Below are 18224 nucleotides of genomic sequence, written 5' to 3'. Positions count from 1 at the left end.
CGTTATACTTAGGTAGGATCTGAGTCCCTGTTACATTTCAATAAATTTTATTTATTATATATAATTATATAAGTAATTATAATTTGACCCTAGCTAAAATTGTAAGTTGGCCCTAGCTAAAATTGTAATAGTGATAATAGACGAAGATTTGAAGTTGCTTTGCGTATATGACCAAATAACATATTGCTTTCCTATTAATTTCTTCTTCTTCTTTCACCTTTTTCCAATTGGGGTTTTCTTCAAACCTTTTTTTTTCTTATTTGCACTCACCACCCGGAACCCAGCCATTCTGCGACAAGGTACGATGTTTCATTCCTTTCTCAATATTTTACGGATACATGTTCTTGGAATATGCATTGGTAATTATATTGTCCGCGGGAGAAAAAATGATTTACATTTTTGAACTTTGTAAAAGAAAAATTCTTTGTCTTTGTTGACCATAATTGTTTATTGGGTGTTTCTATTATTAGTAAAATTCATGCCCCTTTTTTTTATTTACAATTTTTTTTTGTGTGATGGTAGTTATTGATTTTATTTCTTTTAAAAAATGGATTACGTTTACCTTGTTTTTTTTTTTTTTTTTTAAAAATTATTTTAATGTAGAGCTACAGTTGCTATTGTAATGGAATTGAAATGTTTCTTGGTGTTATTTGTATTTGATTTCACAACAGGAATGAGAATTTTGGCGATTAATCATTGAAAATTATTAAAGAGAAAAATAAACGAAGATATATGTATATATATGGAGTATGAAAATTTCTTGTACATATTCTTTGTTTTTTTTTGTATTTTAAATATTTTTAAAATATCTAACCACTGATGAAATGATTTACGTGGATTCAATGTCATTTAAATGATTTTAAACATTTGTCGCTGATTGTTCCATGTTTCTTTTTAATTGTGAAGTTTGTTGTCCCTCTACGTTGATGTTCTTAACAGATCACGACTAGGGATATAAATGGGCCAAGTTAGGCCAGACTTTGGCTTTGATAGTATAAGCCTATGTAAAATATTTAGAGCCTATATTTGCCTATTAAAGGCTTGATATATAGGTCTGGTCTGACCTATTATAAAAAAATTAAAAAACCTAATATGACCTATAAGGCCTACCAAATTACAAACTAAAGTTTATAGAACCAAACCAAATAAAAATATTAAAGATAAAAAAATTTATTCACAGAGATCACATGAAATAAATTTTCATTAACATCACATGAAATAATGTTCATAAAGATCACATGAAAATGTTCATAAAAGTCACATGAAAATTTCATATATGTATATATATATATATATATATATATATATACATATAATGTGCACTTTCTTTACTAATTTAATTTTATATTATATTTTAAATTTTAAATAAATATTTATTATTTGTTAAAATAATATCAATCCTATTACTTTAAAAATTTTAAGTAAATTTTTTTCCTAATAGATTTGTGTAATTACAAAAATATTTTGATAATTTGATATATCAAATTTTTTGGGCCGGACTTAAATTAAATTCTTGCTCCGCCACTGCTTTTCTCAATTAAGTCTACAGTTTTCAATGCAGAACAAAACTAGCCTTCAGAAATGTGACTGTTACACTTGACACAAAGCTCTTTTTTGACATTTTCATAGCTTCAGTCAAATTCTTCTTAATAGAATAAGATTCAAGAAGCTCTTCAAGCTTGACAAGAAGTGCACTCCCAACCTGCTGCAACTTAAGATTGTCACTTTGAAGCTCACTATGTAGCTCCTCAGCATCAACTAACACGCCTGGAAGATTTATTAAGAATTAGAAAAATAGTATTAATTAAAATAATATTATTTCATTATTTAAAATTAGAATTTTATTAGTCTTCTTTCACATAAGATAGTTATTTTATGTTGTAGAGAAAAAATGGATGGATCCCACCATTACAAGAAAAAAAAAGGTGGGATACGAAAATCAAAATGAGAGAACATTAGAGAGAAGCTGTCTTATGTGAAAGGAGAATAATATTTTCCTTAAAATTATGCCTATAAACTTGTAAATCAACCTTGTACAGTAAGTTTATTGCTTATTTTTTAAATAAATTTATTTATTTTTAATTCTAAGTATATTATATTTTATTAAATATACAAGGTTAGGTTTAATCTCACATGAACCCCTAACATATTTACACCGATACTGTAGAATTAGAGGTGTAAATTAATTGAGTTGGACTTTGACTTAAATAGGCTAGATATTTGTAAAATACTTTAGGTCTAACCTGTCTATTAACTTTGGGTAAGTCCAAATTATAAGTCTAACCTGATTTATATTTAAAAAAAAAAAAAAGCATTGGCCTGAGCCTGAGTCTATTAGTCTATTTAAGCCTATTAGACATTCAATAATTAAAAAAATAATTAAGATAATATTTCTTTATTATTCAAAATTATTAAAATTATAATTTTATTTATTTTATTTAAAATAAATAATATGATATAGACTTGCCTATAGCTTATAAGGATGATATGTAAAAAACACTATGGTCTGCTTTCTTAATATGCTTTTTTAAAAGCATTGACTTGTTCTGTTTAATTACATATAATACATCGAGTCTGACTTGATATAATTTGGGTCGTAGGCCCTATTAGGTCACCTAACTCATTTACACCGCAAGTAGAATATTTACTTATTTAGCTGTGGCAAAAAAAAAAAAAAAAAAACAGAGGGAAAACGAAGGATTTAGGATCCGAAAAAATAAGTACTTCATTCGTTGAACTGCGAGTAATATAAAGATTTTCAGTTGCTACTCCGTCACTAACGCATCCCCCACTTTCCTTTAGGAAAATAAAAATAAAAAAACACTTAATATGCAAAACCTCAAGTCCTTAATCATGGGCCAATTAAGCATCAATGCAGCCCACAATGACTAATTTGCATTTTCAAGGATGATCGAACTATAAGACAAGTTTCTCAAAAAAATTCATTTCCGGTATCATCATTCATTTGAATAAAAACTATCCATATTAATTCCCTTCGTAATTTAGAGTTTAAAATTTTTTGTCACTGATCTCAAGTTGCTTTGCTTAAAATCAAATTAGAGACCTTTCGTTCCTTGGTATTTACCAACTATGGCTTGTCTCGGGGTTAATTTTGTACCGGTCAAGAAACGATTAGAATTGATGGATACACATTACACAAATTAAATTTTCTTTGGAAAAAATAAAATTTCAAAAAAATAAAAATAGAAAACACATGAAGTCATGAAGATGCAATGTAACAAAGAAGAAAAACATAAAAATGAGTAATTAGTATGAAAGAAATAAAATCTTAAACATTTTGATTTTCGGTAAGAAAAAACCTAGTAGAATATCCACATATCTATTACATTTAACAAATCCAACCACAAATTGCTGAAGTAACAAGATAAAAAAACAAAACAGATGAAGCAACCATCTTGGAGTTGCCACCTTCAGGGTGTGGTAGCGTTCCCAACTAAAATCTTGAAGTGCGTGGGGGCGGTTTCGGACTTTTGCAGCAATTATTTCTAAGTTACCAAAATGTAGAATAAAAATCAAAATATTGTAGAAATTGTATAAATGTAAAGTCTTGACAGTAATAATAAAGTTGAGGAATTTTATTTAAAATAAACGTTTCACATTTTTATTTTTTCTAGAAATTCTGTTTTTGTTACACTCAAAGAATAAGTGGGTCTCAATAATTTTTTTCTCTCTTATTCTAGTGATAATATTTCTGCAGACAGATTTTTCCATTAAAATAACCATGTAAACGTGGTAAATGAAAGACTAGTAGCACCAGTGGTGAAAAATGCGATAACACAACCACAATGACGTGCAAAATAAAAAATCGATTATATAAATATTCGATACATTTTCTTTTCATCTAAAGAATTCTTAACAATTTAACCCTTATTCGTATATTTATTTCTTCTCCTTTCATTATTCTATTCTTCTCATCCAAACAGATAGCTTAAGGGAAATAGAAAAAAGCTCAAAGCCCATTTACTAGTTTCCTAGACCCATAACCAATACTTTATCTAAACAGAACCATTCATGTAATATAATTATCAGCCACAGTAACCACTAAGGGAATCATTCGATTTTAGGTGAGAAGAATAGTTTGTGTACACCTTTTTTATTTTAATCAAAACATAACTATAGGTTGATTGCAGGAAATGGGAGGGTTTGTGCATTCCATGTACGGGAAATGCATTAGCCCAAACTAGTTAGATTCAACCCATATAAAATGCTTTAGCCCATTTAAATTCAATTAGCATCTGAGAAGGAAAAATCTTTAAGAGGCACAAGCATGAGACTTAAAAATCCTGTATTTCTTTTTTCTATTTGCATTTTCTTAGAATTCTTTCTTCCAAGCAAGGGAAATCAACCACAAGCTGTATATATATACAAAAAACTATACAATGTTTACAACTTCACAAAAAAAAAAAATGCAGCAAATCTACTGCGTAATAAAATGTGGTATTATAATTATTAGCATGGGGAATCGATCTAACCGTCAATTAAGAAAGTTTCCTGCCACGGCATCTACTGACTCTGCAGCCATAGCTGCTTCAGCTATTCTAATTAACATTGCGGCCTTGTATGTTGCCAAATCTGCATTCTCAGCAAGAGATTGAGCCCTTTTGCGTTTTTGGACTGCTAATTCCATTGATATGTTTGCAGAGGCTTTAGCTTCTTCAACCCTGCGCATTGCATTCTCTTCCAAGGCATCTTGTTCAGCTGCAATTGCTGAAAATGAATAGAAGATGAGACAAACTTTCAAAACATGCATCTGTACATATAAGTATACACATGCAATTTAAATGCCTATCAAATAAAGTCCAACATGATTTAAACAAAAGAAGAATTCAAAACTCGTTGTTCTACCATCAGTAATAACATCCAAATTCCCAACAAAACAAACAGCAGCCTTTTTCCTTTTTCTTTTTCCGAAGAAACAGCAGTGATAACATCCAGTTCCTTCTAGAAATCATTGTAGACTAAAAGAAAGAAAGGAAGGGGGGAAAATATAAAAAAAGGCACATTCCAGATTTTTAATTATTCTAAAGACTCACAAAAGTTCCCAGACTTTGCAGCAATGCTATGATATGCCAAATCAAAAAGCTTGTATGTGACGAATATATACATGCAGTTACAAGATATATGGTAAACTCCATAGCAAATGAAATAAGTAAAAACAGGGAAATCCTTTGATTCAAAGAACCAGTCACCATAGATCTTCGAACAAACAGGTCAAATTCTAGTATTTGTATTGCGTAAGATGAGCAGAAAAAGAAAGACTCTTATGTACCCAGATACCAAAAAGGGTCAAGGAAAAATAACTACGACAAAATTCAACACCAATATAATGTCAAGTAACTCGATTTAGAAAATTTAATAGAAACAATCCCCATTCCATCTTGTTGAAGACATAAAATTACCTTTCAGTACACTTGGCTGATTGCCTCTACCAAACTGGCTTGGCTGTCTCTTAATGGACCTTCTCTTTCGCAGCAAAGGCTTAGGGATAAGTGGAGCTCTCTTTGATTGATAACCCTGACATAATTAACAAAACCATGTCATCAGATATGGGTATGCAGGGTAGTACTGAAGTTACAACAACGTCCCCACCCTAACATGATTTATCATACATAACTAAGATTGAGGAGAAAAAAAAGGAAGAACAAGGTTAAAAGCTATATAGATGTGATCAAGGTAATCAAGCCAAAATGATATAGGCATAGGTATCAACATTCACTTAAAAAAAATGTAAGGGACACTAATACCAAATGACCTGTTCTAAAAGTCCATGAATCCTAAATATACATCACTTGAACAATCCAGTTTACAAAATAAACTGATAACATAGCTCAAATCAGAAAAGAAAATGAGGTTCAGAAGTTTTACAATATTGCTTCTCAATTTTCAATGGGACATAATGGCTTGACTACCGTAGAAAATCAAAATTCAAACATGTTTCCGTTTTTATTTCCTATTAATTAGTATTGATTATGATTGATTAGGATTGATTGTGATTGATTAGAATTGATTGTGATTAGGATTGATTAGTCATCGCTTAGTCATCACTTAGTCATTCTTAGCGAATCTTTCTTGTATAAATACTCACTCATGTAAATTATTCAAAATCAATATACAAAAACTTCTTTTCAATATGGTATCAAGAGCGGGTTCGTTCCTACCCTAATTCAAATCTGAAATAACCATCCAAACACTTCCATCACCGTCAAACACCTCCTAAACACCTCCTTGAATCTGTCCAACACAGAAACCTAGTCTACTGACCTCCGATCAAGAAAGTGAGGTGACCATTCGACTCAGAAGGATCCGACAAGTCGACCACCGCTGGACCCATCGCTGTCAACCGCCGCACGCGCCGCCACGCGCCGTCACACGCGCGGCCAGTCTCCGGCGCGTGAACTCCACGCGCCGCCTTCCCAACGTCTTTTTCCGCCGCGACTTGCACAGACCTTCTCGCCGGCTTCTCCCCTTCCTGTTCTAGAGGTCAGATCAAAAATTTACAAAACTTGATTTTTCATCAACGGTCAACCCTTCTCTTTCTATTCATGGCTTCCTCAAAACACTCTTCCGCCTCCTCATTTGCCCCAAATTCTCAGTCCTCTGGAGACAACTTAGGTTTGCAGATCACCAATCACCGGTTGAACGGTAAGAATTTTCTGCAATGGTTTCAATCAGTTAAGTTGGTCATCCGGGCAAAGGGTAAGATGGGCTATCTTGAGGGAAGAATTAAGAAACCTACTGAGAATTCTCCTGATTATGACGATTGGGAGATTAATAATTCCTTGGTTATGGCTTGGCTGACTAATTCCATGGAACCACAGATTGGCCAAACCTATCTGTTCTTTGATACTGCCAAGGAAATTTGGGATGCTGTTCAACAGAATTACTCCGATCTGGAGAATACCTCTCAAGTTTTTGAACTGAAAAATAAGTTGAGAGACTTTCGTCAAAGGGGTATGACTGTTACTGAATATTTTACTGCACTAACGAATTTATGGCAGGAATTGGATCTTTATTATGCATCTGATCTTAAGGGGTTGGAAGCTAATACCCAATTTAAAAAACACTTGGAGAAGGAAAGACTGTATGATTTCCTTGCCGGACTCAACCGAGATCTTGATGAGGTTCGTGGTCGAATATTGGGGCAGCGACCGTTACCTTCACTTGTTGACGCCTTTGCTGAAGTTCGTCGAGAAGCCAGTAGACGGAGAGTTATGCTGAGTTATGCTGGGAGAAAAGGAGTCGCTTGATAAGTCTGATGATATGTCTGCATTAGCTGCCAACCGTACCATTGACCGTTCCTCCGAAGAATCAAAACGGGATGGTCGTCCATGGTGCACCCACTGCAATAAAATTGGTCATACCCGTGAGAAATGTTGGGAAATCCACAGGAAACCTGCAAATTGGAAGCCCAAAGGACAAAATAAAGGTCGTGCATATCAGGTCTCTACTGATGACAAGGTTGATGAGCCTCATGCATCCTCTGACTCTGATGGTGTCTTTCTTAGCAAGACTCAGTTTGAACAACTTCAGAGACTTTTGACTCAACCTCCTACGGCCACTAGTCATGTGGTCCAGCAAGGTACAGCTTTCCATGTTGATAGTCAAAATCATTTGACCCTTGATTCTGGAGCCTCTGATCATATGACAGGTAATCTTGGCTTGTTTTGTTCATACACTCCATATTTTGAACCTTCTCGGGTCAAGATCGCCGATGGCAGTTTTTCCCAGATTGCGGGACACGGAACCATTAAACTTTCTGAGTTGATTACTTTGACATCAGTTCTTTATGTTCCTTCTCTGACTTGTAATCTCATTTCCATTAGTAAGCTCACCTCTGAGTTGCATTGCTTTGCTAAATTCTTTCCACATGGTTGTGTTTTTCAGGAACAGGACTCGGAGAGGATGATTGGCAGTGTTAGAGAGGATGATGGACTTTACTACTTTGAGGAGGATGTGACTCATGAAGCTGTTTTCGTAGAAAAACACTATGTTTTCTTTTTGATTCATGTAATGATGTTATGCTGTGGCATCGTAGGCTAGGTCATCCAAATTTTATTTATCTTCAGAAGTTGTTGCCAAACTTATTTATTAATAAAAGTCCAAGTTTGTTTTCTTGTGATATTTGTCAACTTGCCAAGCATACTCGTGCTCATTATCCTTCTAAAGTTCACCATGACTTTTCCCCATTTTCCTTAATTCATAGTGACATATGGGGTCCAGCCCGTGTTAAAAATATTTCAGGTACTCGATGGTTCATTACCTTCATTGATGACCATTCTCGAGTCTGTTGGGTGTATCTTCTAAAGGATAAGTTCGATGCTGCATCCGTGTTTAAAAAATTTCATGCCATGGTTCAAACCCAATTCCAAGTTGCTATACAAATTCTTCGTACTGATAATGGCAAAGAGTATTTTAACTCTATTCTTGGAGAATATCTTTCCCAACATGGCATCCTTCACCAAAGCTCGTGTCCTGACACACCCCAACAAAACGGAGTTGCGGAAAGAAAAAACCGACATCTCCTTGAAGTTGCTCGGGCTCTTATGTTTACCACGAGTGTTCCTAAATATCTTTGGGGAGAGGCAGTTCTCACTGCCTCGTATCTGATAAATCGAATGCCATCTCGCATTCTGAAATTTCAATCTCCTCTTTCTAGTCTTGTTCGTATCCTCCCTTCCTTCCGAAGTGTCTCCTCCTTACCTCTCAAGTTATTTGGTTGCGTTGTATTTGTCCATATTCCCTCCCATCAACGGTCTAAGCTTGATCCTAAGTCTCTTCAGTGTGTCTTTATTGGTTATTCTCCTACTCAACGTGGCTATAAATGTTATTCACCCTCTCTTCGTAAGGTCTTTGTCTCTATGGATCTCACTTTTTCTGAGAATGACCTTTTCTTCCCCTCGACTTCTCTTCAGGGGGAGTCTATAGGAGTAGATGAAGATCAGTCATGGGAACCTACTGATGCCACGGTATTACCTCTACTTTTGGAAACAGGGAGAGCTACAGAATCCTCACCATCAGGAGCCTCCTCAAAATGGGGACAAGATTATAGCAGGCGAAAGCCTCCTCAAAGTGTGAATAACCCAGAGCCTCTACACTACCAGGATTCTGAACCATGTTCTATAGTTCCAGCACCCCAATACTTGAGTGTCATGGTGAAAATGATCTACACTTGCCCATTGCTCTCAGAAAAGGTACTTGATCTTGTACTACTCATCCTATTTCTAATCATATTTCATATGGAAAGTTGTCCCCAGGGTTTCGTGCTTTCAATACTATGTTGGATAGTACAAAGATACCGAGAAATATACATGAGGCTCTCAATGATCAAAAATGGAGGGATGCTGTCTTTGAAGAAATGAATGCTTTAGAAAGAAATGGAACTTGGGAGATAGTGACCCTACCCAAAGGAAAACAGGCAGTAGGATGCAAATGGGTGTTTACAATAAAATTCAATGCAGATAATAGCATCAACAGATACAAGGCAAGATTGGTTGCAAAGGGTTTCACTCAGACTCATTGGATAGATTATCATGAGACTTTTGCTCCGGTTGCTAAAGTCAATACCATCCGAGTTCTCTTATCTCTTGTTGCCAATCTAGATTGGCCTCTGCAACAGTTAGATGTGAAGAATGCATTCCTAAATGGTGACTTACATGAAGAAGTCTATATCCTCCACCTGGTTTTGAAAAGGGAAATGGATCAGTGTGTAAACTAAAAAAGTCTCTATATGGATTGAAACAATCTCCCAGAGAATGGTTCGACAAATTCACACAAGCAGTCAAAAGAAGAGGCTTCATTCAAGCACAGACTGATCATACTCTCTTCCACAAACACTCTAAGGATGGTAAAATTGCTATTCTTATTGTATATGTAGATGATATAATTCTTACAGGTGATGATATTGAGGAATTGAACACCTTGAAGAAATTTCTAGCAGCTCAATTTGAACTCAAAGACCTTGGCACTCTCAAATATTTCCTTGGTATGGAAGTTGCTAGGAGCAAAACAGGCATCACTCTAACACAAAAGAAATATGTTCTAGATCTTTTGTTGGAAACAGGAATGTTAGGGTGTAAACCTACTGAGACACCTGTGGAACCTAATACCAAGTTAGGTATTGAAGATGGGAATGAGGTGGATAAAGAACAATATCAGCGATTGGTTGGTAAACTAATCTACTTATCTCATACGCGTCCTGACATTGCCTTTGCGGTGAGTATGATTAGTCAATTCATGCACTCACCCAAGGAGAAGCATCTTAGTGCAGTCTATAGGGTGCTTAGATACCTCAAGAATACTCCAGGAAGAGGATTATTCTTTAAAAAGGGGTATAAAAGGACAATTGAAATCTACACTGATGCAGATTGGGCAGGCTCATCAGTAGACAAGAGATCTACCTCAGGCTATTGCACCTATGTGTGTGGGGAAATCTTGTTACTTGGAGAAGCAAAAAGCAAACAGTGGTTGCAAGAAGTAGTGCTGAAGCAGAATTTCGAGCTTTAGCTCATGGAGTTTGTGAAGGAATCTGGTTGAGAAGACTTCTTCAAGAGTTGAAGATTTCATATTCCCTACCAATAAAACTATATTGCGACAACAAGGCAGCTGTTAGCATTGCTCAAAATCCTGTGCATCATGATCGAACAAAGCACGTGGAAGTTGATCGTCACTTCATCAAAGAAAAATTAGATGATGGAAGTGTGCGTTTGATATATGTTCCAACCAAATAGCAAACGGAAGATATCCTTACCAAGGGCCTACACCGTCCAGCATTCGAAGACTTGATTGGCAAGTTGGGAATGATCAATATTTACCTCCCAACTTGAGGGGGAGTGTAGAAAATCAGAATTCAAACATGTTTCCGTTTTTATTTCCTATTAATTAGTATTGATTATGATTGATTAGGATTGATTGTGATTGATTAGGATTGATTGTGATTGATTAGAATTGATTGTGATTGATTAGAATTGATTGTGATTAGGATTGATTAGTCATCGCTTAGTCATTCTTAGCGATTCTTTCTTGTATAAATACTCACTCATGTAAATTATTCAAAATCAATATACAAAAACTTCTTTTCAATAACTACAAATAAGTCTTACAATAGTCCCTAACTACACCTAAGTTACTGTACTTTTGTTGTTCCAAAGGCAAATGCTGTGGCTACTTAATAAGAACATCAATTGAAATAGATCCCTAAACCAAATAGCAATCCGTCTCCAGAAATTTCTTTCATACTCATGACTTAATTCATAAATTTTACTCTATAAATAGTCAAATATAAATTCCATCGTTTTGGATCAGCAGTGGTTAGAAGAAACGAAATTGTCACAAGGAGCAAATGTTCATGAAATTGTCATTTTTGTTTGAATGATTAACAACCCATTTGCCAGCAAGCAAGAATAAAGTGAATTTTATAACAGACGCATGTGTAAAATGACACACATGGAACTAAATGGACTCAAACCCATATTGGGCAAACAGGCTAATAGAAGTACACTATATTAACTATAACACATGTGCACACATTCCAGATTTTTAAAATACACATGTAAGAAAACATTTGGAAAACCCTGTTCAGGACCTAAATCATCTCTATTTTCTAACTACAAGATCGAAAGATAACAAAGCATCATGTTGTGCATAGACAATAACATTTTAAAGGTAAATATATTATATACCACAGAACGAGAAATATATAATCAACATATTCCACACACACAATACAATATTAAAAATATGATGGAAATTTTACCTGGAAAACCCTAAGTAGCAAAGAACGTTTTTGCTTCCGTTTTCTCATCCAATAGGTATATACAGCTTCTACAACTTCCTTGCTACCAAGATTCTCACAACCATTAGCCACAGATTTTTCATCAAAAGAATCATCCGGATTACAATAATAAAACTTCTCCAAAGCATCAATAATTAACTCAAAATTATCCTCAGAAACATGCTCTTGAAACTCACTATTGAACTTGCTCAGCCATTCCTCATCTTCAGAATCCATATCATAATTCGCAGTTCTCCTTGTCATTGCTCTACTTAACTCATCCCCACAAGCAGATATATATGTATCTGGTCTGTGAAAGGGAAAACCATTACTTTCTTCTGCATAGGTAGACACGTCATACACGCCTGGCACTGGAATACCTTTAGCAACAGGAGCAGGGATATTACGATCAGAACACTCCTTATAAAGGTCTTTAAAGACAGTCCAGTTCTGGCGATTGGCAAACTCCAGCTTCCACCCATTGTCCAACAAAAACAATGTCACATGGGTGAACCTATTGGAAGTGCAGGGTAGCATTATTTTTTCTGCTTTGAAAGAGCATCTTGTCAATCCATCCTTCTTTACAGTGAGAAGCCATTCTCTTGAAGCAGACATCTCTAGAGTGACAATTGCTCCCTCTACCCTGTAGCATTGGTCTGATTCCGTAATCAATAAGTTTGCAGAACAGATTGATGAATCTAATCTAGTTGCTTCAGCTGAATCCACTATGGCAGAACTTGCTTCTTTCAAACATCCAGTTGTGCTACGGTTAGCCAAACTCCTAAGTTCGTTGCAAGAGGTCACACCAGACAACTGGCTATTGCTTTTCCTACCAGCCATGAAATTAGAAGCTACTACTCGAGTACTTCTGCATAAACTCATCATTGGAGGACTACGAGCTTTCCTTTTCCTGAGTGAACTTCTCTTCTGAAAGCCTCTAGAGTTCACAATGTTCCTATACTGACCATTTCTACCAATTACCCTAGGGCTCTTGACAGGGGAATGTAAATATAAATTGTCATTGATTTCCATAACATCAGGAGTAACAATTCCAGTCTCACAAGGTTCCCTCTTGAAGGCATCGCAAGAAATCTGCCGTTTGTTTTGGTATTCTGGGAAATAAATTTCCATCTCATCATCCTCAACATCACTATGCACATCCATTGGATTATGTACAAGAAAAAATGACCTAAACATAGATTTTAAAAGCATAGCAGAATGAAGATACTCAAAACAAAGAGGAACAGCAGAATAGTCCACACAGAACAAAGGGATGAACTGTATGAAACCAAAGAACTGGCATATTCCAATGTTGACAGTAGGAGGGCCCTGAAAGATGAAAAAAACCAGGAATAGCATTAGATCATGGAACAAATAAAATACTGCAAAACCAACCAGTAAACAGTGATTGTAATTTTTTTCCTCAAAAAAAGGGAAAAAATCATTTTGTATTTCTACCAATTAGAGTTTAAGTAGAATTAATCAGTATTCTAACTTTCTGTTAGCTGGAGCTTACTGTAATTACTCTGCACCGTACTGCATGTAATTATTTTTCTGATGTTATGTTATGGTTTGTTATGATTGGTTAGAGTTTCGGTTAGACTTAGATGCTAACTCATTCCTGACTCAGCTCTTGGTTCTATAAAATAGAACCCATTGTATCTCTTGTATCTTTCAATTCATTAATTCAGAGTCAGTTCAGACCTATGGCATTCTCTCTTTGTATCATTTTCTCTCACTTTCTATCTTTTATTCCTTGAACTCTATTACTACTGTAAAGAACCAATTCAACCCAAAACCTTAAGGTGTTGGATGAGATATTCCTTGAACTCTATTACTACGAAACATATAAGAAATGGAATACGTACTTTAGAGTTTCCAACTGTTCATTACTAATTACTAAGGTTGGCAAACAGATAAACAGACTATGTTTTGGATCAGATTATAATGGATGGAAAAAAAATAAACAACTAGTCCATATAAGATCCGCTAAAACATACTAAAAAGAGAAAAAAGAAAATGCAATCCTTCCAATATACTATAATAGATGGATTAAAAAAAATTAATCCATATAAGATCCGCAAAACATATTAAAAAAAGAAAAGAAAATCCAATGCTTCCAATACACAATAAATGGATGGATATCCAATCCATATGTTAATCCATTTTAATAGTTGGATAACGCATCCAATCCATCTATTAATAATTATATTATATATTCTTGTATAAACAAATGAAAAAATAATTCTAGCTTAGTACCTTCCTCAAAAAGGCTATTATGGCATAGCGGATCATAGAGCAGCTACTACATTGAAGATAGCAGCCATAATGAAAAAACCTTAAATATTTGTTAAGCATGCTCAATTAACAATCCTAATAATTCTATAACTACAGGCTAGTTCATCTTTCCCAGTGCTGTTAAACCTGGACCGACCCAGTCGGGTCGACCCAGGTCCCGGTTGGGTGACCAGTTTGGGTCAGCTATTGGACCGGACAAGTAATCAGCCCCCACTGACCCGCCGGGTTTTTAACGGGTCCCGTTGACCCTCCGGGTTTTATGAACCGGTCCGGGTCAGAGTAAAAAAATAAAAAAAAAAACTTAAAAAATCACACAAAAATAACTATGTCCCTAAAAAATCCCTAAAGTTTGCGAAATCCCTAAAGGCTAAACAGCTAAACCGTGCAAAATACATAGTCTTCTTCGTCGCCGCCGCGTGGCTCCTGGTGGTGTTCTTCGTCGCCGCGTGGCTCCTGGTGGTGTTCTTCGTCGCCGCCGCGTTGCTCCAGGTGAGTTTGAGTCTCCCTCTTTCCCTTTCATGGTTTACCTTTCTTTCAAATAGCTTCTTGCAAATAATGGGTCTAACCATTCTTGCAAATAACAGAGCGCCAAAGCTTTTATAGCACCAGGCTTTCATCACTGCTCTCACGCCAAACCTCCATTTTGGTTCTTCAGGTTCTCTTTCTTTTTTTTCTTTCATTCTTTTTTCCCCAGATTTGTAATATCTCCTGATTAGATAACAGGGATGCGTCTAATACAGTTCCTTTTGATAAATTTTTAAAATTTAAGGGCATTAAAATTTTTAACTTCAAATGAGTTTTATTGCCATGTTACTTGTAGATTTTGCATTTCTTTGTTTCGTTAATATTCAGATTTTAATTCCTATTATTCCAAATAATGGGTCTAACCAAATAATGCCTACATGACTTATTACAATCTTCAGTTGCCATGTTTTGTTATTCTTTTTTTGCTATTTGTCGAGGGAAGGTATGCCTTGATCATGGCTGTTGAGAAACAACCTTCAATTGGTCTATTATTGCATTCATTAAGCACGCCATATAGTTCTATTGCTATTAGTCATGTATGTATGTTAATCAATGCATGTATTGTGTACAGGTTAGTCTAAAACATGAATACTTGGATCAACAATCTCAGACGCAAGAGGGGTTGTTCAAGGTTATATTTTGAGCTTATTTGTTATTAATGGTATTAACTTGGGTTATATGTTGCTACACCATCCAAACAAAAAAACTTTACATATGCATACACTAATCAGGAAGAAGAGTTACTGTGTTCATTTTTCAAGATTCGGGCTTTTTTGTGAATGAGCAGGAAAAATTAATGTTTCTCAAGTTGCACCCAGATGTTGATTATTCATATTTATATACATATATTTATATATATCTGGGTCAACCGGTCCGACAAGTGACCCGCCAGTCCGACCAATAACCCAGTACCCCGAGCGAGTTGATGCTCGGTCCGGGTTTAACAACACTGATCTTTCCTTTTGTAAGTAAAGACAGACTTTCTAAATTAATAAGTATGTCCAAAACATTTCAAAATAATAGATTATTGAGAAAAACGTTTGTCCTTTGAAAGGATATAACTGTGTCATTTTAGATTGTAACCATTGATTTCCGTCAATCAACGATTATAATTTATTGGGTCAAATTTATTAATCAATTAGTAATTTGCAATAAATTATAACCATATTGACGGAAATCAACTGTTTGGATATAAAATGACACAAAATTATATCCTTTACAAGGACAAACCTTTTTCCCTAGATTATTTGCATGAAATATAATTCTAATCTTTTAAAAGAAAATTCTAATTCCATCCCTAATTTAGAATGGTTTAACATTAACATGGAGAAAGACACCAATTATGCAAACGGAAAGGAAATGCACAAAGACAACAATTTCACCTGCAGGAACTGTATGCCCCGCGATGCAAAAGCACCATGAATTGGCTCAGAAAGAAAGAAAGCTGAGAGCTCCGCCAGTGTCACTCTGACCCTTGTGATGTGCCTCAAAATCGAAACCAATAAACACGAAAACCAATCACTCTTTAAAGCACAGGGCTTCACAACAACCACAAGCTCACTGCTGCTACCACTCTCACATTCACCTTTTCCTTTATTTCTAGAAAGTTCTGAACTTTCAGTCCCTAATCTCCATCGCTTTCTCGTATACGTAATGCCAAACATTCTGTCAACATTTCTATCAACACCATCATCGTCCTGACCTCCTTTCCTATGTCCCGTCGTCGTAGCCACCTCCGCCTCCCTAACCACGTTTTTGTATGCATCAATCACACCTTCCCTTCGCTTCATTTTCGCGTGGCGGCGAGGCGGCAAAACGGCATTTCCTTTTGTTGTCTTCGCCGGCGACGGCAGGGGGAGCATTGACCAATCATCCCCTTCGTTCCCTCTCTTGGTCTTTGTCTCGACGGATTCCGGCCACAATCGCCGCCCGGACCGCAGCACACGGCCTGACTCGGCCTGTGTCCCGACCCGCACGCCGAATACCCTCGTCGACCGTCTCATCCCCGCCGCCGGCATTGTCGTACGCTTCTTCCCCAACTCGGAAGAAGAACGAAACCACAGCTTCCAAGAAAACGAAAAAAAAAACCGAACCGGACCCGGTTTTTTTCTTTCTTTCTTTTTCACGGTGAATCAGGACCCATGGTTAGTAAAAAAAAGATATGCCAAGAAACAAGAAAAATCGAACAACGACCGTGTCCGATATAGAAAAAAAAAATTAAAAACCAAAAAGAAAAGAAATCAAGAAAGCAAAGACAGAAAAAAGATTCTGGAAAAATTGAACCTTGAACGAAAACAAAAGCGAGAAATCAGAACGAAGGGGAAAATAGCGCTGAGGGAAAGAGAGAGAAAGTGAGTGAGTGTGTTTCACTGTTTCGGCTAGGGTTTATGATTAAAACCGCTGAGGGAAAGGGGAAGGGAAAGGGAAAGAGAGTGTTTCGACGAGTGATGGGAACCGTTTGATTGAAAAAGTGGTCGGTTCAGAATTTTTGGGTACACAGTACTATAGCTCCCTCCAAGAATGCAATTAGGGGGCATTTGGTACACGGTATTTGGCCGGATTCCCGGGAAACTGAATTTTTCTAAATTTTAAATTTCTAGATATTATGGTAAACTGAACGTAAAAATCATATTTTTGAAAATTGAGATTCTCGGACAAATAAAAATTTCTCCTGTACCAAACGCCCTCTTAGAGCTTGATTTCAAGAATGCAAATAGAGCTTGATTTCTTGGAATTAGAGTTAAAGGATAAAGACCTTATAATTTATAGGAAAATATTTCTTGATTTTGTAAGATTCCCGTTATAAAGTGATTGATGTGGCTATGAGAAAATTGGGATACAAGGATTCACAATACATATGCATAATTATTAATACATATTATATTAATATTACTTAGTAGTTATGAAGCACCGACACTTCAAAAATCCCGACGTGTTGTGTCCGACACTTCTCGACACTCTCCGATACTCCGACATTCCCCGACACTTCAACACGTGTTATAGAAATTCAAAAAAAGGTTCAAAGGTTTCATTGTGTTGAGTTTTTAGTTCCAACTATTAGATTCGTTAGATTACGATTACCATTTTATTGAGTTTAATATAAATATTTGGGATATCTTATGTTTCTTTGCAAAATTGATTAATATTATAAGCTTAGTTTCATTTTTTTGTTAAATTATTGAATATTCAATATAATATACACTACATAAAATAAAAATATTATTTAATATCAGAACGTGTCTTAACGTGTCGAAATCTAACATTTTTTAGAATTAACGTGTCGAAGTGTCGTGTCGTGTCGTGTCACGTGTCTCGTGTCAGTATCGGTACTACATAACTTAGTAGGATATATAAAAAAAAATTAATTTGTAAAAAATTGTCATGAAATCATTAAAGGATATTGAATTAAGATTAAAAGATTTCTTTAGGAAAAAAAATCTATAAATTTTTTAATAGATTTGTAAGGATAATATGAATTTATTAAAAAAAATTAAAAGATTATTTTTACAATTAAGATTTGCTAAGATTGAATTTTAAAGGATTTTAACGGAAATGTAAACAATTTTTCCAATCGATAAATTATTTCCAGTAAGTCTAAAACGACGTCGTT

General features: G+C 35.4%; 1 protein-coding gene across 2 annotated transcripts; it reads right to left on the bottom strand.

The window, feature by feature from the left end:
* Positions 1–4343: 4343 nt before the first annotated feature.
* On the bottom strand, positions 4344–17006 carry LOC133295413 (uncharacterized). Of its 2 annotated transcripts, XM_061494256.1 has the most exons (5): positions 16898–17006; positions 15997–16731; positions 11774–13120; positions 5421–5535; positions 4344–4728 (listed from the first exon to the last, which is right to left on the bottom strand). In XM_061494256.1, exons 2-5 carry the CDS (start codon positions 16630–16632, stop codon positions 4496–4498), a joined length of 2331 nt encoding a protein of 776 aa, XP_061350240.1. In that variant the 5' UTR covers positions 16633–16731; positions 16898–17006; the 3' UTR covers positions 4344–4495. The 2 variants fall into 2 exon arrangements, with proteins under 2 accessions (XP_061350240.1, XP_061350235.1); XM_061494251.1 differs by having other exon boundaries at positions 15997–16979.
* Positions 17007–18224: the final 1218 nt, after the last annotated feature.

Source organism: Gastrolobium bilobum, unplaced genomic scaffold (genome assembly GCF_033153095.1).
Source record: "Gastrolobium bilobum isolate Gb01-03AN ecotype WA unplaced genomic scaffold, APGP_CSIRO_Gbil_v1 utg5316, whole genome shotgun sequence".
NCBI classification, from domain to species: Eukaryota; Viridiplantae; Streptophyta; class Magnoliopsida; order Fabales; family Fabaceae; genus Gastrolobium; species Gastrolobium bilobum.
The sequence above is the reverse complement of the archived record's forward strand: the minus strand, read 5'-3'. Positions and strand labels throughout refer to the sequence as shown.

Bases quoted from the DNA above. Each gene is read 5' to 3' on its own strand.
- LOC133295413 (XM_061494256.1), bottom strand. From the start codon at position 16,632: ATGCCGGCGGCGGGGATGAGACGGTCGACGAGGGTATTCGGCGTGCGG. The intron at 5,536-11,773 runs GTAAAATTTCCA...TAATTATGTCAG, and splicing joins TGCTACTTAGGGTTTTCCAG to GGTTATCAATCAAAGAGAGC. The intron at 4,729-5,420 runs GTAATTTTATGT...ATTCATTTTCAG, and splicing joins TCAGCCAAGTGTACTGAAAG to CAATTGCAGCTGAACAAGAT.